We start from the raw sequence: 22954 nt of genomic DNA, 5'->3' as shown, positions 1-22954 counted from the left end.
GGTCTAGAATTTGCAGTAAAAAGATGAACAAGACATTGTCCCAGCCTCCAAGAGGTACATGGTCTACAGTGAGAAGAGAAACCGTTTTATAAATCCCACTGGTGAGTGCTGAAGTAGGAGTTTAGCAAGACTTTGTGGGCACAGAGAGGCAGAGGGGCTGACTCTGCCTGGAAGTGGTCAGAGAGGCTTCACAGAGGAGGTGACATTGCCATGGTTCTTACAGACATGAAGTCATGACAAGGCCTGGCTTGCCTGAGGTCAGGAAGTACATTGTAGCTTCAATATAGGGGATGTATCGGGAGGTGAGGGTAGCAACAATGTGGGTAGGAGCTACGGAAGAGTAAGTTAGGGAATTTGGATTTTATCATGTCAGCCAGTGGAGATGTTTAAGGAAGAAAATGTCCTGCTCAGCTTTGCTTTTCAGCATGTGACCCAGGATGTACTGGGATGGAGTAAGTCTCCCTTCTAGAAACCAGTTAGAAAACACACAAGAGTAGGCCATGCATGGTGGCTCACGCCTGTAATCCTTGTACTTTGGGAGGCCGAGGTGGAGGGATCACTTGAGGTCAGGAGATTGAGACCAGCTTGGCCAACATGATGAAACCCTGTGTCTACCAAAAAATAAAAAGTTAACCAGGCGTGGTGGTTGCATGTCTGTAGTCCCAGCTACTCAGGAGCTTGAGGCGGGAGAATCGCTTGAACCCAGGAGGCAGAGTTTGCAGTGAGCTGAAGTCATGCCACTGCACTCCAACCTGGGGGACAGAATGAGACCCTGTCTCAAAAAGAGAAAGCACATAAGAGAAAAGGGAGCTGCAACCCAGTAAGCAATAGCAGGACTGGAAAAGGAAAGATGGATTTGGGAGATTTTCCCAGAGACAAAATTGGATTGGTTCTGTGGGTGAGGGAGGGAGAGAGGCTGAGGATGAGTATTCAAGATTTATTATCTTGAATTTACTGAGATCCTGGAGCGAATTCAAGGGGGCAGTGAGTTGAGTTGGGTGCGTGTTCAGCAGCCTGTCCTAGATCCACCAAACGGCACTTTATTACTGGTCATCTGTAACAACTGCAAATATTATCTAAATGCTTTGTCATCTCACTGCCTCCTCCTCTGTCATCCCTAAGGTCTGGCAGGAGACTGTGTTCATACACATTATAGAGGTCCAGAACTCTTGCGTCTGGCATTCCTTTGGTCTATAATTCAGTAAACTCTGCTAAAAAGGAAACGAGACTAGCTTGCTGTGGCCTCTTAAGCGACCCAGGCTAGCTTGTGATGGTTCAGATTATGTTTTGTTCTAGAGCTTTTCCAGAGACAGATGTTAAGGAGTTTATCCTATTTATCCCCTTCCCTTTAAACAAACAAAAGTGCTGGCTGGGTGCAGTGGCTCACGCCGGTAATCCCAGCACTTTGAGAGGCTGAGGCAGGCAGATCACCTGAGGTCAGGAGTTTGAAACTAGCCTGGCCAACATGGTAAAACCCCATCTCTACTGAAAACAAAACAAAACAAAACAAAACAAAAATTAGTCGGGCGTGGTGGTAGGCGCCTGTAATCCCAGCCACTCAGGAGGCTGAGGTGGGAGAATCGCTTGAATCTGGGAGGTGGAGGTTACAGTGAGCCGAGATCGCACCATTGCACTCCAGCCTGGGTGACAGAGTGAAACTCCGTCTCAAAAAAAAAAAAAGAAGTGCCAACACCACAGTTCTTTATATCCTCTTAGTCATCATAGTTTATTAACAGTTTTGTTTACATATTGCTTCTTTTTCCCTTTTGGCTAGACTGTGAACCTTGAAGCCCTGTGAGCTTGGTCTAGTGCCTGGAGCATTGTGGGTACCGGGTACCGAGAGAATGTGTGCTGCCAGAAAGCAGAACGTCGCCACCTCCTCTCCCCTCAGCTCCTGAACCACTGCCAGCAGTGGTTCCGGAATCAACCTGCACTTTCCTTCTGCATCCTGGGGTGTAATTCTGGGTGATTGTAAGTTGGTTTATGGTCTAGCTTAGATTTGAGGCCTCTCTTGAGAGAGAATGTGTGTAACTGTTTAGCTTGTTCTAGTCTGGATCATTTTCCTTCATAGAAAAGATGGGAAATTCTGGAGATGAACATTCCCCCATTCTGTGTCATTTTGTGTATTAGAGTCTCTGTCCCCATCCCGGGGCCACTTCCTCCCTGGTTCTTCTTGTGGCTTTGGATATAGCTTGAAGACGTGCTCCTAGCAGCTCTTGCATTTTCACAAGCTCTGCTCGTTCTGTTTAGTGAGCCCAGACTACTCCCTTTGGGCCTGTCCTGTCTCAGGGGCAGTTGCTCGTGTCTTTGCACACATCCTTTACTATCTCAGCTCATCACTCCTCGTTGACATTTGTGGCTGCCTTCTCCTGGTTTCTTCTTTAGGGGATTATTGTATTTTAGATGATCAGAATTCACATTTTAGAGACTTGGACCATGTCTTTCAAAATGCATTCCCTTTTGGGATCTCTGCCCATCATACTCCTTGGTCTCAATATCTAAATATTGTTTTTTTTTTCTTTTTCTTTCTTCTTCTTCTTTCTTTTTTTTTTTTCTTGAGACAGGGTCTCACTCTGTTACCCAGGCTGAAATGCAGTGGTACAATCATTGGCTCACTGCAGCCTTGACCTGCTGGGCTCAGTGATCCTCCCTCAGCCTCCTGAGTAGATAGGGCCACAGTCTAGTACCACCATGCCCCGCTAACTTTTTAAATTATTCGTAGAGACAGGATCTCCCTGTGTTGCTCAGGCTGGTCTTGAATTCCTCCTTCTCCTTTTTATATCCTCTTAGTCATCAAGCCATCCTGCTGCCTCAGCCTCCCAAAGTGCTAGGATTTCAGTGTGACCCACTGCACCTGACCTAAATATTGGTTTTTTTGAAGTCTAGGCAACACAACTGTTTTTGTCTCAGTTTTTTTTTTTTTTTTAATTTCCCTCCTTTGAACTCAGAATTGACAAGGTTACTTCCTCCCAATGTGGTGTTCTTATTATTGTTTTTGCTAGCTGAAGTTTTTTTTTTTTTTTTAATATAATTTACTAGATTTTTCTTCCTGGTCAGAAGTAAGTTCAGGGTAATAGTTCCCTTCCTTGTGTCTTCAGCTGTGTGAAAGGTGATGTAGAATGAGAATTTATCAGGTGCCCTGCTCGTAGCAGAAGACGCGACTTCTCTCTCACAGGTGACCTTGTGTTTGTGTTGGTGTCTTGAACTCACGCTTGTGTCTGGGCCGTTTCTCTCACTGTGTAGGAAAGAATGGTTCCTGTCTTCTCCCTGGCCATGTAGTCTGCTCTGTGTCACCACAACAATGATCTATCTTCTGGTTCTTTTTCCTTCTCTCCTCACCCAGTAGTCTCCAGTCTTAGGCGTGTGGAATTGTGTACTGGGTGGAGGATGTGTGTGTGAGCTGTCCTCTTGATTTGTAGGATCCTTCTCTTCCTCCACATTCTCTCTCAACTCCCCTCTGCCCGCTATGAGATCTGTTGACTCAGGTATATGTTGCCGTGAGTCTCATTCTGCTCAGCTGGGGTGATGAAGGTGAGATTGCTTTTGTCACTTCAAAGTGAAATTTTAGATTTGCTTTGGCAGCCACACAGGGTCATATGCATGGGGGTTGCTTAGGCCAGAGGCACTGTGTTGCTGACCTCCTTCCATCTTACTTTCTCTTGCTAGTTTGCCCATCTCTGTGGTTTTTTTTTTAAGTAGATACTAGATACCTCGATACTACTAAGATCATGATCTTTTTCTTCTTGCCACTTGGATTTTAGCTTAAAGCCAACTTGGAGCATTTAGGGTTTTTCCTTCCTACCACTGTCTGCCTGGTCTTCTAGGGAAAGATGCCTTGTATCTTGTTGTTCTGGTGTACAGTCTGCCCATTTAATCAGTAAGTGTTTGTTGTGGCTCTTCTCTACTGGGCTCTGGCCCCAGGCCTGATGCGAATAGGGCAGGCCTGTGAACAGAGCAAAGACGAGTCACTTACGAGGGGACGAGAGAGGCCAATGGTAAACTAATATTACCATCTCAGGGTTTATTTGTCAAAGCCTCCTTCGTTGTGAATAAAAGGTTAGATCTGAATTGGGTCTGAGTCCTGGCTTTATCACCTACTAGCCATCTGGCCTTGGGCAAATTATGAATACTTCCTTGGGCCTTGGTTGCCACACCTGTATGATGGAGTCAGCGATGGATCCTGTTTTGTAGGGCTGCTAGGAAGCTTAAATATAGCAATATTTTCTATATATAAAGTGCACCTGGTACATGATTGATGCGGTTTATATGAAAATTCCTCTTTCTCTTTCAAAGTCATTTGCTGGAAGAAACAGAAATATCTCTGTCCCCATCTTTCAGTTTCCTACCCAAGACTCCTGTGTGGTTGACATCACTGCTGTGTGCAGTGTTCATGTCCATATAAGTCAGAAGTGGTTTGCAGCAGTGGTTTGGGGCTTTGGGGCCTCTGCTTGCTCCTTATCAATTCTTAGGGTTACATCCTCTGGGAAGATGCCAGGCCTGGTCAAGTGTGGCCTCTGACCTGGAGTTACACAAGGCCTCTCTTCCTCCTGTGGCCAGTGCAGAAATTTCTCATCTCTGCTCTCCTGCCTCTAGCAGGAAGGTTGGCCTACATTTGGGGCACATTCGTGTCACTGTCTCAAACCAGGGGTTCAAATATAAGACCTGAATCATACTGCACCTCAGAATCCAAACCCTTTCACTTAATTTTTTTAAAAAAATTTCATTCAGATGGTAAAGGTTCAAACAATACAGAGAGATATAAAACAGAAAAAAAAAAATACACACCTTTCTCTAGTACCTATTCCCCAGTAGTCAACACTGCTACCTTTTTTTTTTGCAGGGGAAGTAAATTCCTCCAGAAAAAAATTTAAACATCTACAATTTCATGTATCCTCTCCCCTCTTCCATAAAAAACAAAACAATAACAACAAAACTACGCAAATGGGATTATGCTATGTATTCTGTTCAGTACTTGTTTCTGAAAATTTAAAAAATACGCAAAAGAAGAAAATGTCATCCCTATTACTACCACTTAAATTAACCACTAATTAACTTTTTGGTGTGTTTGCTTCTTGTCTTTCTGAATATACTTTAAAAGCTACTTAAGTAAGGTGGAAGCAGTTCCATTTAAAAAATTAGGATGTTAAAGATAAAGCCAAAGTATTATATCATCTTGGTCCTTATCTGCTTTCCCACTTAATATCACCCTGCTGTCCCTGTCGCTGCGGATGGGGAGCTGCCTCTTTCTTCTACGGAGCTGCACGTTATTCTGTTGTATGGATTTGCTGTCGTTTATCTGACCAGCCTCTTATTGGTAGGCATTTAGGTTGTTAACAGTTTTTTTGCCATTAAAATGCTTTATGAATATAATTTGTAGGATGGTTTCTTGCTGGGTAATAACTGGATCCAAGGTTTCAATGTTTACAATTTTGATAGACATGGCTAAATACCTCCCCAAAAATACTAGTTTATTTCTCTACCAACTGAATGTGTAAGAGTGTTCCTTTTCTCCCTAGATCTTTGCATAAACCCAGGAGTTTTGTTTTGGTCAAATGTTAAATTTTTTTTTTTTGCCAGTCTGGTGAGATTATCATCGTTTTTATAAACATTTCTCTTTGAGCTACACTGAGCATCTTCCATTCACCATCTGTGTTTCTTTTGCTTTGAACTGCCTGTTCTTATCCTTTGTCCATTTTTATACTGGGTTGGCGATCTTCAACAATTGATTTGTCTGAGTTAAGTTAGCCTTTTATCCATCATGTGTTGTAAATATTTTAAAGATTTGTCATCTACAGTGCGATTTTTAGGCCTCTTGACTTTTTGGTTGAGCCCTAGGCTTTTGTGACTGCCTGTGACAGCTCTGGAGAGGGGGCCGACAGGGACGGTGGCCCGCAGTCGAGCCAGGCCCCATCTTCTGGGCAGTGCCGCGTGGTTGTTTTAAGGCTTTTGGTACTGGGATTTCCCGTTGTAAGTTTTAGCTTTGTTTTGGTTAGGGACTTTTCCCCATCATATTAATGAACGTTAATAACAAATAGAGACTTGCTTTTGCCTCCCAACCAAATGTTTGGGAATGTATGCACCCGTGTGAAGGGTCTGTGAGGTATCTTTATCTCATCAACCTTCTAAGCCTTTTAAAATCTGTTGTTAGATTTATGTTTAGACCATGGTTCTAGGGGAGAACCATTGTCACTCCTCATTGAGCTTTGCAGAGGCTCTGAAAGGAGGATATAGTCTCTTCCCCCATCAATGTAGAGGAAAGTCAGTAGTTCAGCCAAGATTGCTCTGTCTGCCACCTCTTATGCTTCCAAGCTGGGCTAATTGAGAAGTGTGATGTCTCGCTCCAGCCTATAAGCAGCTGTCTGTAATTTTGAGAGAGGAGAGGGATTCTCCCTTAAAACCATTGCCACTTTTGTGGCTGCATCTTATTTCTTTCCTTTGCAGCACAAATCACAGTGTATAATTAAAACTATTTTCTTTGAGCTTGTTTTTTGTGTACCTCCTGCACTAAAATGTTGAGTTCCGTGGTGGTCACGGGCCTTATTTGTCATATTCTCTATTATACCCTTGGCATCCTCTAAACCAGTGTGTGGCGCATGCTGGGCACTCTGGGATTTCACTGAGTGATCCGTTCTATGAGGATGGGATCAAGTGCTCGTGTGTCTCCTCCTGTGTCCCTCTCTGACTCCAGATCTTCTACCTGGCAGGGTTTCTGGAAGCCCCAGAGATATGCTCCATGGCCATAGGGCCTGAGGAGTGGATGGCTGCCCTCTGACTAAAATTTGGAGAGCTAAGCTTCGTCTCTTTAAAAAGTAACATATACTAATTGTAAATAACCTAGAAAATAAAGACATGATAAAGGAAATTAAATCTGTAATTCTGTCTTTCAGAGATCATTACTTTTAACAAGTCATTGAGTCTTAATGCCTTTACTGTTTGTTGTTGTTGTTGTTGTTTTGAGACAGAGTCTCACTCTGTTGCCCAGGATGGAGTGCAGGCTCACTACAACCTCCACTTCCTGGGTTCAAGTCATTTTCCCACCTCAGCCTCCCAAGTAGCTGGGATTACATACAGGTGCGTGCCACCATGCCTGGGTAATTTTTTTGTATTTTTTGATAGAGACAGGGTTTCAGCGTGTTGGCCAGGCTGGACATGAACTTTTGACTTCAAGTAATCTGCCTGCCTTGGCCTTCCAAAGTGCTGGGATTATAGACGTGAGCCACCGTGCCTGGCACCTATGCTTTTATTGTTTTTATATACAGATCCAAATAAATATCCATATAGCACCGAGTTTATGCTGTACATAAGGGTTCGTAATTTTCATTTACCATCAGACATGTTCTGATAATGAAATTTAAAGAAAGTACACATTGGGATTTGGGTTGCAAAAGAAAAAATAGGATAGTATTCTAGACAATGACAGTGATGATACCTGAGAATCTAGTAGACACTCAGGAATCCACATTTCCCCTTTAATATTCATCTGAAACACCATTTTAGTGACTGTAGGTTGTGTAGCTAAACTCACTTTTAAATAAAACAACCTCTATTACTTATCTCTGGGCCTTAAGTTTGTGATATAGTTGGGATATTTGTTTCTTCCAAATCTCATGTTGAAGTGTAATCCCCAGTGTGGGAGGTGGGGCATGGTGAGAGGTGTTTGGGCCCGGCGGGTAGATCCTGCATGAATGGCTTGGTGCTATTCTCAAGATAGTGAGTTCTTAGATCTGGTTGTTTAAAAGTATGTGGCACCGCACCCCTGTTGCTCCTGCTCTTGCCATGTGACACCCCTGCTCCCCCTTCATCTTCCACCATGATTGTAAGCTTCCTGAGGCCTCACCAAAAGCAGATGCTAGTGCCACGCTTGTACCAGCTGCAGAACTATAAGCCAGTTACATCTTTTCTTTATAAATTACCCAGTCTCAGGTATTTCTTAATAGCAATACAAAGTAGACTAATAAGTTTGTTAGCTATTTCTGGTGAAGGTAAATAACTCTTGAAATGTATATTTTCTTAAAGATACATCTATGAGGATGTATCTTCATACCTGAGGATGAAATTCTAAAAGTAGAATTTTAACATCAAAGCGTTTGTACTTTAAGGCATTTTCAACTTCCATTTCTGGCTGTTGCTGTTGCAGGCAGTCTTGGGCAGATTTTGAACTCTTTGCCTTACTGTGGGGTGGTGGAAAGGAGGCTGTAGGAGCAGCCAGAGCAGGATTCAGATTCCAACCCTGCCAGGGACAACTGTCCAAAAGGTCATGAATTAATGACTCAGTGAGTTTTCTCATTTATAAAATAGGATGTTTCCTCCCAGGGAGGGGTGCAGTGGGAGAGATGGCCCATTTGAAGTGCAGTTCAATGTACTTCAGTGTACAAAAGGCTGGTTCTGGCACCACGTGTGTCAGAAGGACAGTTGACCTGTGAGCAATGCAAGGGTTAGGGCCACTGACCCCTCAGCAGTCAACAATTCACAGAAAGCTTTTGATTCCTACTTTGGGAGGCCGAAGTGGGTGGATCACCTGAGACTGAAGTTTGAGACCAGCCTGACCAACATGGAGAAACCCCATCTCTACTAAAAATACAAAATTAGCCGAGCATGGTGGCACATGCCTGTAATTCCAGCTACTCGGGAGGCTGAGGCAGGAGAATCACTTGAACCCGGGAGGTGGAAGTTGCGCACCATTGCACTCTAGCCTGGGTAACGAGAGTGAAACTCCGTCAAAAAAAAAAAAAAAAAAGAAAAAAAAAAGAAAAAAAAAAAAGAAAAGACTGGGCACAGTGGCTCATGCCTGTAATCCTAGCACTTTGGGAGGCCGAGGCGGGTGGATCATGAGGTCAGGAGATCGAGATCATCCTGGCTAACACGGTGAAACCCCATCTCTACTAAAAATACAAAAAATTAACCGGGCTTGGTGGCGGGCACCTATGGTCTCAGCTACTTGGGAGGCTGAGGCAGGAGAATGGCGTGAACCCGGGAGGCGGAGCTTGCAGTGAACTGAGATTGCACCACTGCCCTCCAGCCTGGGCAACAGAGCAAGACTCCGTCTCAAAAAATCAAAACAAAACAAACAAAGAAAACTTCTGATTCCCCCAGAACTACTATTAAAAAGTAGCCTACTGTTGACCCGAAGCCTTGCTGATTACATAGTTGATTAACACATATTTTGTCTGTTATGGGTATTTTATCTTTATTCTTAGAATAAAATAAGCTAAAGAAAATACACATCATTAAGAAAATCACACTGAGTAGGCTGAGGAAAAGGAGGAGGAAGCAGAAGGGTTGGCCTTGCTGTTGCAGGGCTGGCAGAAGAAAATCCCTGTACAAATGGATCCACACAGTTCAAACCCAGGTTGTTCAAGGGCCGACAGTACTTAGTAGCCACTTAGCACAGAGCACTGCCAGCACCCCTCGGCCTGTAGCCTGCTCCAGCACCTTGCTAAGAGGTTGCCGAGGCTCACCTGCAGCAGCTGCCCTCCCGAGTCCTCTTTCCTTTCCACCCTGCAGAGCACCTGGGCCAGCCATCCTCCATGTGGTGCAGCAGAGGCACCAGTGGTCCAGGAGGCGGAGAGGGTGACCCTAGCCTGGAGGCACGGTGGGTTAGTGTGTGACACACGTGGCTTTCCCCCGACCCCCAGCTGCCTCCTGGGAGTGAAGAGGAGGTCTTGTTTGACAACACGCACCACATACCGCACCACACACCCACAACACACTTGGTGCCAGAATGAGCCTTTTGCATCGCTCTTGGTGCTGAATCAGTCTGTCTTGGGGAGGGATGTCTTCCTTCTCTCATTACATGTGCATCCCCGCCCCCAGCTGCCCAGCTTTGGTGGTGTAGTGAGGGAGCGCCTAGGGCTGGGATACCACAGCCTGCTTTCCTCCCCGTATCCCGGGATCCTCCCTCTGTCCAGTGCCCAGAGCTATTAATAACACTTTCATTGAAATGGGTGTAATGGAATCCCAGTTGCCCACCCCAGTGGAACTCCAACACATGGGGAGTGGGGAGCAGAATAATAATAGCAAGCATGGATGCAGTACTTATTATGCCAATCATTATTCTTAGTTATTTACATCATGCACATCTATTAACTCATCTCATATAGCAACCCCATGAAGTAGGGGCTGTTACTGTCCTATTAATGGATAAGGGAACCAAGGCACAAAGGGGTTGGAAACTTTCCCAAGTTCACATAGCTAGTGAGCAGTGGGGCTTGTGAAGGGGGTCCTACTGAGGACCTGGGGCCTCCTCCTTCCCAGTCTTGTCCTCATATCCACCTTGCTGGCAAGTGGCACGTCAGGCCCTGGGTGCTGGCTGCTTTCCTGTCCTCTGGCTCAGCCAGGCTTCTAATGCCAACCACTCCTGAGTCTTTCCACATGGCTCCACAATGGCAGACTCGCAGGAGGAGATGAGGGGAACCATGCATACCCTGAATAGGGGGAGGGGTCCTGTCCTTCTTCCCCTCAGGTTCTGGCAGAGACAGAGAGGCATAGGACTGTATTTAGGCAGCTCCCGCAGCTTCCTCACTGCCACTGTCCTAGAGCTTCCTCCCCAGGCAATGGGCTCTGTGGCTTGACCCCCTGCCCCTGCCACAGTTGGCAGGGGGCCTTGCCTGTTGCATTGCAGCTGAGCACACGCAATCATTAACCTTTTCTACGTGTAAGAGCATTTCAGGCACGAACTGTGTGGGGCTGAGGTGAGTCACAATGTTGGACCGGGACTTAGTTTGGGCTTAAAATATTTCACAATTCCTCCAGGCATTCCTTGACTAACGATCTGTGGTCTTTCAGTGGGAAGACCCTTCCTTCTTCTAGTCTCCAGTCCTCAGAGCTGTGGTCCAGGGCCTGTTGGCCTCCACTGCCCATGGCCATGCCCATGCCCAAGGAGCGGGGGCCTTGGCTTCTGGGTGGGCCCCCAGCCTCACTCTGCTGGTGGCATCTGGCAGTGCCCTAGGAGTCCTGCTTTCCTTCCCTGTCTCTTCTCTGGCTTGGAGCGCAGGCCACCTCCCCTGCTGTTCTTTACTTAGCCCTGTACTCCAGATTAGCACATTCTTGGTTTCCTCTCTCCAGGCTTTCTGCGCTCCACACTTGTCCACAAAGCCACTTTGGCACTTTAGGGCTGTGTGCCCATGACGTCAGCCAGCCTGCCTCACCCATTTGAAGGTCTTTCATTGCTTGGGCTGATTTTCCTATCCAGTCAGGGATTTCTGATAAACATGTGCCTGGATGAATGTCAATGACCAGTCCTTTTTTTTTTTTTTTTTTTTTTTAATTTAATTTAAGTTCTGGAATACAAATGCAGGATGTGCAATGACCAGTCTTCATGGGAAATTCTTGCTGTGTTTCTCTAAGAAATTAAAAATACTACCTTTTCCAATTCAGGACAGAAAGGACAGCTCACCCTCACTCAGTCACTGGGGGAGAGAGTTTAGTAGGGAGAAGAAGCAACAGAATGAGGCGGTATTGGCTCAGAAATTCCTAACCACTAGGTGAGGGAAGGAAGAGGGGAGGGAATAAACAGAAATCAGATTAGATCTTGCCCATTAGAAACTCAGTTAGGTTGGGCAGATAAGGCATAAATATGCAAAAGGGTAAATTTTTTAAAAGTGAAAACTACCCTGTATAGAGTTTCTGAAGCACCTTCAAGGATATTATTTCACGAAGTTGAATCTAATTTTACTGATGAGGAAATCCTTTTCAGAAATATAGGTGGGCTTGCCTGACACAAGGTAGGAAGTGCAGAACTGGGATTCAAAATACCCGTAATTGCAAAACGCAGGTTCACTGTGCTACACCCGCCTCCTCTAATGGGTAGAGAGTTTGTGCAAGTCTGGAAGTGCGATGTGAATCCAGCCCTTCTTGCGCAAACTCTCCTTTGCCTTGTACCATGCACTCTTAACGTGTCTAGGGCAGAAAGTGTGGAGGTTGCAGTGGGCGCTTGGAATTCAGGGGGTGCCAAGGAGCATGCATTTGGATTTGGACCTTGGTGCATCCTCACTTAGCACAGCTCTGGTTGGCGGATGTCCTGGTGGTGGTCACTGCACTGAAGACAGAAACACAGCCTACAGTCTTGCTGGTAACTGGTACTGGTTACATCTACATGCTCCAGGCTCTACTCACTGGTGACGGAGGGACCCCCCGTTCTGTGGCATTAATGGTACTGCTTAACAGTGATGAATGCCTTTCTGACAATAAAGCACTTTTAGAGGTATTATTTCATTAGATGCTCATAATGTTTCTGTGAAGGGGAGGCTAGGCAGGTATCATCACTCCTAAATGCATGTGGCACAGGCTCTGAAGGGCAGACCTCTCTGTGAAGCTGTGCAAGAAGAAACTGACAAATTTCAGACTGGGCCAAGTCTTCCCTGATTGTAGCTCTACAACCATGCGTTGCTTCTGAGTAAATCTGACAACTTTAATTCTCCTCTGGGCTCCAGTTCTTATGTGCCTGTAGGGGGCGATCGAGGTTCTTTCTGCGTGGCTGCTCTGGAAACCTTGTTCCTCCTGAACCCTTTGAATTTAGCACTCTTACAGCATATCATCTCACTGGATTTTAAGGATTTTCTGTGTCTCCCCTCATATCTTCTTCTGCCCCCACTAGCCTAGGCTTTTCCAGATCAGGACTGTTCTATTTGGTTTTGACATTCAGTGCAATGCATGGCCCATAGTAGGAGCTCAGTAAATGCTTGTTGGATTGAATTATATACAAAGGAAACTGGCCATTGCCTTCTCTTGCTCCCCTTAGAGCATGGGAAAGTAAACTTTTTTCCTGGTACATCCAAATGAATGAAGTCGAAGGCTGGGCGTGGTGGCTCACACCTCTAATCCCAGCACTTTGGGAGGCCAAGGCAGGTTATCACTTGAGACCAGGAGTTCGAGATCAGCCTGGCCAACATGGCGAAACCCTGTCTCTACTAAAAACACCAAAAAATTAGCCAGACCTGGTGGCTCACACCTGTAATCCCAGCTACTCAGGAGGCTGAGGTGGGAGTATCATTTGAACCTGGGAGGTAGAGGTTGCAGTGAGCCAAGATTGTGTCATTGCACTCCAGCCTGGGCAACAGAGCAAGACCCGGTCCCCAAAACAAACCAACAACAAAAAATCTCGAAGGAAGTTGAAGGTGGCAGAACTCAAGACCCATGCCGTGTCCTCATATGACCACAAGGTGGCAGTGTGACCTCATGGGAACCTTGCCTCCTGCAACTATTGGCTCCAGCCACCTGTTACTCCATGGTATCTTAGCCATTGATTCCTTCTAGACACCTGTTTGGGGAATTGCCTCTGCAAAGTCAGTCAGAGAAATCTTGGCTTCCAGCCTCCTCTAAAAACTGGGTGGTGTGGTGGGAAGCCTTGGTCTTTGGAATCTAGCAGGCCTGGATTCCAACCTTGGCTCTGCCTTTTCTCAGAAACTTAGCCTTGGGCATGCCACTTGCCTGAGCCTCAGCTTCCTCATCCTGTAAAATGGCAGATGTACAGTTAGGAAAAGCCCAACATACCATGGGCCATAGCATGAATGTATGCCAGCTTTCTTGTTGGAAATGCTCATTTGCCCTTCCCTGCCCCCTGCAAGCTGGCTCCATCGTGGCCATCTAATCTTATTTGCAAGCTTCAGACACTTTCTAGCAGGTTCTTAGGCCTCCCTGCTGTATCACCCCGGCTCCACTCCATCTCAGTCAGTCAGCACCTGCTTGCCACATTTCCCTCTGCCTGCATGCCTTCCCTCTGCCTGTCCATTTCCTTCCCAGCCTGTCTCTTGGACACCCCAGCCCTCTGAATGTCCAAAGCAGTTGGAGTGTAGACCATATAGGGCTCTTCTTGACTTCCCATGAAGATGCTAAATCTGTGAGTATCGTTGTCTTAATTATTTTGGCACCTGTGCTTGCACTTAGCAGACAATTGGTGATACAAATGACAGCTATTAGTGAGCATATATGTTAGACACTCTGTGAGGTGCTTTGTGGAAATATTTCACTTAATCCTCACAACAAATATGTGAAACAGAAGCCATTATCCATCCCCACTTTACAAAGGAAGGGTAGATCAGGATGATTTTGGCTCCAGGCAATAAAAAATTTCACGAAAAGCAGCTTAAACAGTAAGAAGAGTTTATTATCTTGTCAAAAATAAGTCCTGAGGGATCCCTGGTGATGTCAGCAAGGATCCAGGTAGTTGCCATCTCTCCTGGTTGCCTTCCTTGGTGCATTGATTTATCCTCTTAGGCCCCCCTTACTGGTAATGATGTGATTGTCATGGTCCCAGGTGCCATATACAGGAGAGAGATGTAGGTTTCTTGTGCTCCCTTTAAGAAGCCTCTTAGCAGATTTCTTACAAGGTTCTTGGCCAGTTGGGTTGTAGGCTCATTCCCAAGCCAGTCACTAGCAAAGGGAATGGAATTAATGAGACTGGCTTAGACAAGTCAAGATTGAACCCCTGAGGCTGGTGAGAAGCCAGCCTTCTTTAATACCCCCAGCCAACTTGTCCAGGGAGAAGGGGTATCAACGAGCTTCAGTGAGTTAAGTAACTTGCTCAGGCTTGGAAATCTAGTAATAACTGGATTCAAATCGGCATCTAGCTGACTTCCAAGGCCATCTGTTGCCTGGTTGAAGTCAGCCACAGAGGTAGAGAGAACATTACTCTGGATTTGTTGTGCTGGGTCTGAGTAATTGAGAAGGTGCCTTTTCCTCTGGACTCTGGAGTCTCTCTTCTCTCTAGCCCCCTTTCCCATACTGTATTGGTTTTTCTCAGTCGGCCTTTCTTCCTGAAGCCCCTTCACCCCCTGCTTCCCAGTACCTGAGTGCTGTTTGCCTTCTACAGTAGACTTCATGGCCTAAGCTGGAGACAGGCCTAAGCTGGACTGAATGGCCCGAGGGCTGATCTCAGTGTAGCTGTCAAGGCCCCAAAAGAGTCATCGTGAGATTTCATATAGAGCAGATAAGGAAATGCAGAGGCCTCAGGAAATGTGCCGGGGGAGCTGGTAGGAAGGGCCAGCAGGAGTGGGGGGTTTGTGGTGTGTCGGTGGCAATGTCAGGGCATGCAGGCCAGGGGTTTAGAGCAGGGCCATGTGATGGCGCAGTCACTCAGGAAGCTGTTTGGCCTGCAGATGCTTCAGGACTGCCCCAAGGCCCGCAGGGAGGTGGAGCTGCACTGGCGGGCCTCCCAGTGCCCGCACATCGTACGGATCGTGGATGTGTACGAGAATCTGTACGCGGGGAGGAAGTGCCTGCTGATTGTCATGGAATGGTAAGGAGCCACTGTTCGGGTCCCGGCCCAGCCTGTCCCCTCTCCTCACTCAGGCACATCACCCTCTGAGGACAGCCCAGGGATGGGCCTGAAGCCTGGAATGTAAACACTTGATTTTTTGGGGGTCAGTAGAGAGTGGCGGTGGGCTGTTGTGTTCTCTGGATCTCACTGTGACTTCATTTCAGTTTGGACGGTGGAGAACTCTTTAGCCGAATCCAGGACCGAGGAGACCAGGCGTTCACAGAAAGAGGTAGAAAGGGTCTGTTGTGGGAACAGGTGCAGGCAGGCAGGGCAGTGGGGGTGTGAAGGGGGCCTCTGCAGTGCCTGCTCTTGGGGAAGGGTGTTGAGGCTGCTGTCCCCTCCAGCACACTGCAAGGGCTGCCTCAGCTGACCAGGGCAGCTCCTGGTGGCTTTGTTTCTGGGGTGGGTGGTGGCTGTGGGGAGCCTCAGGCTACACAGAGGTGGGACGGGTGCACTGGGTTTTCAAGCCTAATGACACGTCCTTGTGACTTTCTTTCCCACTCTCTCTTCCCTCCCTTCTACAGAGGCATCCGAAATCATGAAGAGCATCGGTGAGGCCATCCAGTATCTGCACTCAATCAACATTGCCCATCGGGATGTCAAGGTGCCAACTGTTCACAGCCCTGAGCCCGAGTGCTGTGGGGGCAACAGGGGGGTCTGGCCACCCCAGGGATGGTTGCCAGGCCACCCGACGTCCTTGCTGCCTGGTTCCTGAGCATGCCATTCTCTGCCCTGTAGGGCCTTGCCCTCTCTGCCCATGGGCAAACTCATAAACCCAGTAGTGAAGCATTCTCTGACCCCACTCAGCCCTGTGGTTCTCCTCAGGCAGAACCCCCCAGTCACACTGTTGGTTTCTCTGTCCCTGTGGTGTTTACTGTGGGTTCTGTGTGTCACTCTCTTATCTCCAGGCACTCTGGAAACCCTGCAGAGGCAGGCACTTGCCCATAGAGAGCTGCCACTCCTTGTAGTGGGCAGTGTGTGGGCTGGGCAGACACCCGTAGAGAGCTGCCACTTCTTTTGGTGGGCAGTGCCCGGGATAGGCAAATGGTTGCTGGATGAGCAGAGGAAGGAAGGAACCAGCACCCTTTTGTTTCTGATAGCCCCTCCCAGGTCCAGCAGGGTTGCTATTTTTCTGTCTCTCTTTTCTGTAGCCTGAGAATCTCTTATACACCTCCAAAAGGCCCAACGCCATCCTGAAACTCACTGACTTTGGCTTTGCCAAGGAAACCACCAGCCACAACTCTTTGACCACTCCTTGTTATACGCCATACTATGTGGGTAAGTCCCCAGGGGGCCCAGGGACCTAGTCTTTTCCCAGAACTTTTCTCAGCGCCTCCTCTTGACTGTCGGGGGGCGCCGCAAATCCTCGGAGAGTTGTGTCTATGGCCCCTTCTGGTGCTGGTTCTGCTGGGACCTGCTGAGAAGCTGGGCTTGTCAGAGCGAAGCTACAGTGGAGGAATTGTAGGAAAGGATCTACTGGGATCTTTCTGAGAAGAGCCATGGTTTCCATCAGATTCTCAGTGGAATCTGGACCCAGGTCTTGTTCTGGAGCCTCAGCTGATTGGCATGGAAAAAGCTTTCAAAGCATGTTCAGAGCATCTTTGAAATTAAATGGATGGCATAGGTCTGAAAGTCTCATGCAGTTCAGGATCTTTAAAATCTTAAGATCCTAGTTCCAGGGTTTCTCGTGGAGGAGGGTGTTCTGTTCCAGTCCCTGGGCTGGGCTTCGGCTCTTCCTTCTGCACCCCAGCTGCCGCCACCTCATGATAGGCTGAAAGGTTGGGATGGGGAGCATCTTTCACAGAGAAACTGAGTGCATCACAGGATTCTGAGGGCTGGCCCACCCATGTTGACCTTTGGTTTGCAGCTCCAGAAGTGCTGGGTCCAGAGAAGTATGACAAGTCCTGTGACATGTGGTCCCTGGGTGTCATCATGTACATCCTGTGAGTGTGCTGGGGAGGGCGCTGGGTGGGGCAGGGAGTCAGAGCGGCCAGTACTTCTCCGGGACAAGAGGAAGAGGCAGACATTAGCATTCCTCTTTCTACAGGGGAGGTCCCCTGCGTGCCCCTTCTCTTAGTTCCGATAGCTAAGTGGTGGGTGTAAACCAGCTCATGGACTGGAAAGTGTGCGCCTTAGATACTTGCTATGCTGGATTCCCGGGCCCCGTCCTTGGCTTTGTATGTTGTGCCTGTGTCAATGAGCCCTGATTTCTCTGTGACCTTTACAAGGAGAAGAGCCTGTTTCTCATCCTGTTCCTGGTGCAGGGCCCCTAAGTGACAGCTGTTGTGTCTCCCACTTCCTTCCTCCTTGATGCAGGCTGTGTGGGTATCCCCCTTTCTACTCCAACCACGGCCTTGCCATCTCTCCGGGCATGAAGACTCGCATCCGAATGGGCCAGTATGAATTTCCCAACCCAGAATGGTCAGAAGTATCAGAGGAAGGTAAGAACCCAGGCTTTCAGGACAAGGGGAAGAGCCTCTGTGTGTGTGTGTGTGTGTGTGTGTGTACACACAGACACACGTATGGGCCTCCATCTCATGTGCCTGGTGTAACTGTGGGTTAACAACTGTGCCCACGCCTGCGGGGTGCGTCCTGCCTCATTTTGCCTGTGTGGAGGGCCGGTGGCAGGGCCGAGGCTGTGGGGCTGTGCAGGGCCTATCAAGTGGTAGAGCCATCGTGGTCCTTGGGGCTAGTTGTTCAGGCAGACTGCCTCCATGCAACCCCTCTTTGAATCTGGTTTCCCCATGAAAACTGGGGAAAGGAGCAGGCCAGCGAGAGTGGCCCCTGAGCTGTCACTGCCCCCTGCCCCATCCCACAGTGAAGATGCTCATTCGGAACCTGCTGAAAACAGAGCCCACCCAGAGAATGACCATCACCGAGTTTATGAACCACCCCTGGATCATGGTAAGCTCGGCAGACTGGGGAACCTTGGGTCCCACGGGACTATTCCACAGGACAGAGTCTTAGGACCCTGCCCACCCCAGGCTTTCACTCGGACCCCTTTTCTGTCTTCTCAGCAATCGACGAAGGTCCCTCAAACCCCACTGCACACCAGCCGGGTCCTGAAGGAGGACAAGGAGCGGTGGGAGGATGTCAAGGTGAGGGGCACCACTGGACGAGAGGGGCTCCGGGTGGGGTGGGCGGCTTGCGGGGATTGCCCAGATGTGAGGCATGGTGCTGGTAGGGGAGAGCTTGATTCTGCCTCTTTCATCCCAGGGGTGTCTTCATTACAAGAACAGCAACCAGGCCACTTGGCTGACTAGGTTGTGAGCAGAGAATTCTGTGTTCCTGTCCAAACTCAGGACTGTTTCTTAGAATCCCTTTACTCCCTGGGTCTCTAACGGGACCTTAAAGACCATCTGGTATAATGTTCTCATTTTGCAGAAGAGAAACTGAGGCCCCGGGGCAGGGGGACAGGCAGTCTGCTCAAGGTCACGCAGCTGGTGACTGGTTGGGGCAGACCGGACCCAGGTTTCCTGACTCCTGGCCCGGGGCTCTTCCTCCTTTCCTGCGGGGTCACTGGGGGGCTCTCAGGGAACAGCAGCAGTGCTGTAGCCAAGCTCTCTGCTGCTCAGTGCTGGGGTGAGGCTGCCGTTGTCAGCGTGGACCACTGAGCAGCCCGTCTTCTCTCTCTGCTCCCACCCCCGCCACCCTCACCCTGCTCTTGTTGTCTCTGTCTCTCACGTCTCTCTTCTGCTCTTACATCTCTCTTCTGCTGTCTCTCCTTCCTGTCTTCTGGCTCTCTCTGTACCCTTCCTGGTGCTGCTGTGCCCCCAGGAGGAGATGACCAGTGCCTTGGCCACAATGCGCGTCGACTATGAGCAGATCAAGATAAAAAAGATTGAGGATGCGTCCAACCCTCTGCTGCTGAAGAGGCGGAAGAAAGCTCGGGCCCTGGAGGCTGCGGCCCTGGCCCACTGAGCCACCGCGCCCTCCTGCCCGCGGGAGGACAAGCAATAACTCTCTACAGGAATATATTTTTTAAACGAAGAGACACAGAACTGTCCACATCCGCCTCCTCTCCTTCTCAGCTGCATGGAGCCTGGAACTGCGTCAGTGGCTGAATTCTGCCTTGGTTCTGGCCACCCCAGAGTGGGAGAGGTTGGGAGGTTGGGAGGCTATGGAGAGAAGTGAGCAAGGTGCTCTTGAACCTATGCTCATTTTGCAATTTTATCAGTAATTTGACTTAGAGTTTTTATGAAACCTCTTTTGTTGTCCTTGCCCCACTCCTCCTCTCCACCAGACGCCTTCCTCTCTGGATACTGCAAAGGCTTGTGGTTTGTTAGAGGGTATTTGTGGAAACTGTCATAGGGATTGTCCCTGTGTTGTCCCATCTGCCCTCCCTGTTTTCTCCACAACAGCCTGGGGTCATCCCCGCTGGCTCAGGCGTTCTGGGAGCTCAAGGCCACCTTGGAGGAGGATGCCATGCACCTCCTCTCTCGGAGCCCTCAGACATCTCCAGTGTGCCAGACAAAAAGGAGTGAGTGTGTGTGTGTGTGTGTGCACACGTGTGTACGAGTGCGCAGATATGTGCCTGGGATCGTGCATTTGAGGGGCCAGGGGCAGGCAGGGCTGCAGAGGGAGACGGCCCTGCTGGGGCTTAGGAACCTTCTCCCTTCTTGGGTCTGCCCTGCCCATACTGAGCCTGCCAAAGTGCCTGGGAAGCCCATCCAAATTCTGAACCAGGCCCTCTGTGGCCTGTCTCTGTTCGCTGGGTTCCGGGAGGCAGAGAGGAGTGACCGGGCACTGGTACAGCGATCAGGAAGACTGGACCCCCAGCCCCAGGGCCCCCTTCCCCCCACTTAGTGCTGGTCCTAGGTCCTCTGAGGCACTCATCTACTGAATGACCTCTCTACTTCCCCTTCTTGCCATTTATTAACCCATTTTTGTTTATTTTCCTTACATTTTTAGCCATTTCTCCATGGGCCGCCGCCCAGCTCATGTGGGTGAGCCTGGGCAGCTTCTGTTGACAAAGCTTTTGCATTTCCTGTGTTTCTCCTGGGTTCTGGGGCATCAGCCAGCTACCCCTTGTGGGCAAAGGCAAGGCCATTTTTGAGGTCTTCCCTCAGATTTCCATTGTGTGGCCTGGTGGGTCAGGGGGAGTCTTTGCACCAAAGATGTCCCGACTTTGCCCCCTTGCCCATCAGCCATTTGCCATCACCCCAAACAACTCAGCTTCGGGGCCGGTGAAGGGAGGGGCCTCCCCCAGCACAGTTGAGGAGCAGCTGGGGTAGGCTCTTTGTGCCATGGCCCCCCACTCCCCCTTCCCTTGGAGGGAGAGGTGGCAGGAATACTTCACCTTTCCTCTCCCTCAGGGGCAGGTGGTGGAGGGGCACCCAGGGTCGTCTTTGTGCACCGGGGAAGGTGCTGGTGCCTGCAGCACCTCCCTTGTCTCAGATGGTGTGTCCAGCACTCGATTGTTGTAAACCGTTGTTTTGTATGAGCGAAATTGTCTTTACTAAACAGATTTAATAGTTGAGAGTTTTTCTTTCTCTTTCTTCCTGGGGCTCAGGCGCTAGCCCCCAATGCCTCTGTGTGCAGAGGGGTTTTGTTGGGTAGTGGGGGTGTGGGTTGCGGGGGGAGAGGAGCAGAGGGCCTCCTGGGCGAGCAGGAGCCAACACCTCATTGGTGAGGACCTGGGCAGGATGTGTGTAGGGCGTCCTCAAAGCAAGGCAGGGAAGCTGCAAGGGCTCAAGCCCATCTTTTGCCAAATGCAGAATCAGGAGCCAAACTCTTTTTGGCATATGATTCTTTGACCTACATAACCACCACCAGGTGCTGGCACCTTTAGCCTGTGAAAGCCGACTGGTATAGGGTCCAGGGAAGACGGGGTGTTGGTGAATTTTGTTGAAATCCTGGAAAAGATACCAGGGGAGCAGGTTAGTTAGCGTAGTACCAGCACTCTCCAGGAGGCGGTGATAGGGGTCAGGCAGAAACCAAATGCTCTACCTCCGCGCTAGAAGAGAGCTCAGGATTCCTGTGGCCCATTCTCAGTGCACAGATGAGAAGACTGAAGCCCAGAGCTGGGGCCACGTGATGACTTGACCTGCAGCAGAGCCTAAAGTGGAAACTGGGCTACCTGCCCCATTGCAGTCCCTCCGGGTCAGACGGGAAAACGGCATATCCTTCACTGTGTCACCCGCATTTTCTTATGTGGCCCTCAGAGCTGCCAGCGAGAGACAGTATAGGGTGGCTGCTGATTGCTGTTTTCTATGTGAGGAAAGTGACTGAGAAGGCGGGATAATGTGCTGCAGCTGCATGGTGGGATTGGAAATCAGATCCCCCTTCCTGCTGGAGGAGAGACCTGCTTGTCCCCTCTGCTGCCAGAGGGACCATGTCTCCACCGTCAGCTCACGGGAACATCAGGCCCTGGACCTCCCTTCATGACAATGGTTGCTGAAGTTGGTTCTTGCCTTGAGACACTACTCATCACTCTAAAATCACAGCTCAAAACAAAGCAGCATGGGGGTTTGCTTTCAGAGAAATCCATTTATTTTGTCTGTACTTATGAAGGTGTTAGAAGCAATAACCCGAGAAGGAGGAATGAGGGGTGGTAGGAGGGAGTGAGGGAGAGAAGGAGAGTAAGTTGTCAGAGTTCTGCTATCTTTAGAAGCTGTATTAGTTTTCTGTTAACAAAACTTCTGCCATATTAATTTTATGGCTTAAAACAACACAAATTTATGATGTTCCTGTTCTGTAGGTCAGGAGCGTGATAGGGTCTTACTAGGCTGGCTGGAGTCCAGGTCTCAGCAGGGCTGCATTCCTCTTTGGAGGCTGTTTCCTTGCTTTTTCCAATTCTGGAGGCTTCCTGCATTCCTTGGGTCATGGACCCCTTTCTCAATCTTCAACTATAACCTTGCATTTTTCTGATCCTTCTCTGGTCACATCTCTGACCCAGCTGGTGTGATAAGATTGAGCCCACCCAGATAATCCAGGATGATCTTCCCATTGCAGGGCTCTTAACTGTAATCCCATCTGCAGAGTCCCCTTTGCCATGTAAGGGAACATAGCCACAGTCTGGGACCAAGACGTGGGCATCACTGGGGGCCAGGATTCTGCCACAGAGGCCCATCTCACAGCCTTCTTGTGCTTGTGCCCAGTGTTGGTCCTTGTGTTTTGCTTCTTTCCCTGACTCAGCCCAGTTCAGGAGGATGCTTCTGTGGTCAGCAAGGATTCAGCCTGGGGTTGGCTTTCAGGGAAAATGGCTGGGGCGAAGGGCCAGGAGTGGTCTGGTGTGGTTAGTGGGGTCTTGCCACACCTTTCCACCCCCCATGCCCATGCCCTTGACCTTCCATGCTGGCGTGGCCCTGCGAGTCCCTGTTTCTAGGGAGAACTTAACACCTCTGCTAAATGCCTGGGTAGGATGGCAATGGAAACTTCTGTCCCTAAGGGCAGACGCTGACTTGCATGAGTTCAGGAGCAGGTGTGCTTCTTGAACACCCTTAAGTGGTGTGAGATGTAAAGAGGAGCCTACAGACACTCCTGGGCCCCTGCCAAGCACCTATGCTGGGCTCTTCCCCTCCATCTCTTCATCATCAGAACCCTCTGAGGTAGTCAGTCTTGTCTCCAGCTTACCTATAAGAAACTCTAGCTCAGAGGAGTAAAGGGACTTGCTCAGCATCACACAGCTAGTCAGGGATTCTGACCTGGATCTCCTGTTTCCAAGCTGAGAGCTTTTTTAACAAAGCACGTGGACGT

General features: G+C 49.0%; 1 protein-coding gene across 2 annotated transcripts in view; it reads left to right on the top strand.

Annotated features, from left to right (window-relative positions):
- The window catches only part of MAPKAPK2 (MAPK activated protein kinase 2), a 48832-nt gene extending 28099 nt beyond the window's left edge, over positions 1 to 20733 (top strand). The window contains exons 2-10 of one of the 2 annotated variants that reach the window (XM_007988671.3): positions 15096 to 15235; positions 15421 to 15485; positions 15781 to 15860; positions 16408 to 16534; positions 17124 to 17199; positions 17573 to 17697; positions 18075 to 18160; positions 18274 to 18354; positions 19034 to 20733. In XM_007988671.3, coding sequence (XP_007986862.1) covers positions 15096 to 15235; positions 15421 to 15485; positions 15781 to 15860; positions 16408 to 16534; positions 17124 to 17199; positions 17573 to 17697; positions 18075 to 18160; positions 18274 to 18354; positions 19034 to 19177 — 924 coding nt within the window. In that variant the 3' untranslated portion in view covers positions 19178 to 20733. Of the gene's footprint in view, positions 1 to 15095; positions 15236 to 15420; positions 15486 to 15780; positions 15861 to 16407; positions 16535 to 17123; positions 17200 to 17572; positions 17698 to 18074; positions 18161 to 18273; positions 18355 to 18472; positions 18542 to 19033 lie in introns of those variants that run through there. The other variant, XM_073011556.1, reaches the window with a different exon arrangement.
- The last annotated feature ends 2221 nt before the right edge of the window (positions 20734 to 22954 follow it).

This window comes from Chlorocebus sabaeus, chromosome 25 (assembly GCF_047675955.1).
Source record: "Chlorocebus sabaeus isolate Y175 chromosome 25, mChlSab1.0.hap1, whole genome shotgun sequence".
Classification (NCBI taxonomy): domain Eukaryota; kingdom Metazoa; phylum Chordata; class Mammalia; order Primates; family Cercopithecidae; genus Chlorocebus; species Chlorocebus sabaeus.
The sequence above is the reverse complement of the archived record's forward strand: the minus strand, read 5'-3'. Positions and strand labels throughout refer to the sequence as shown.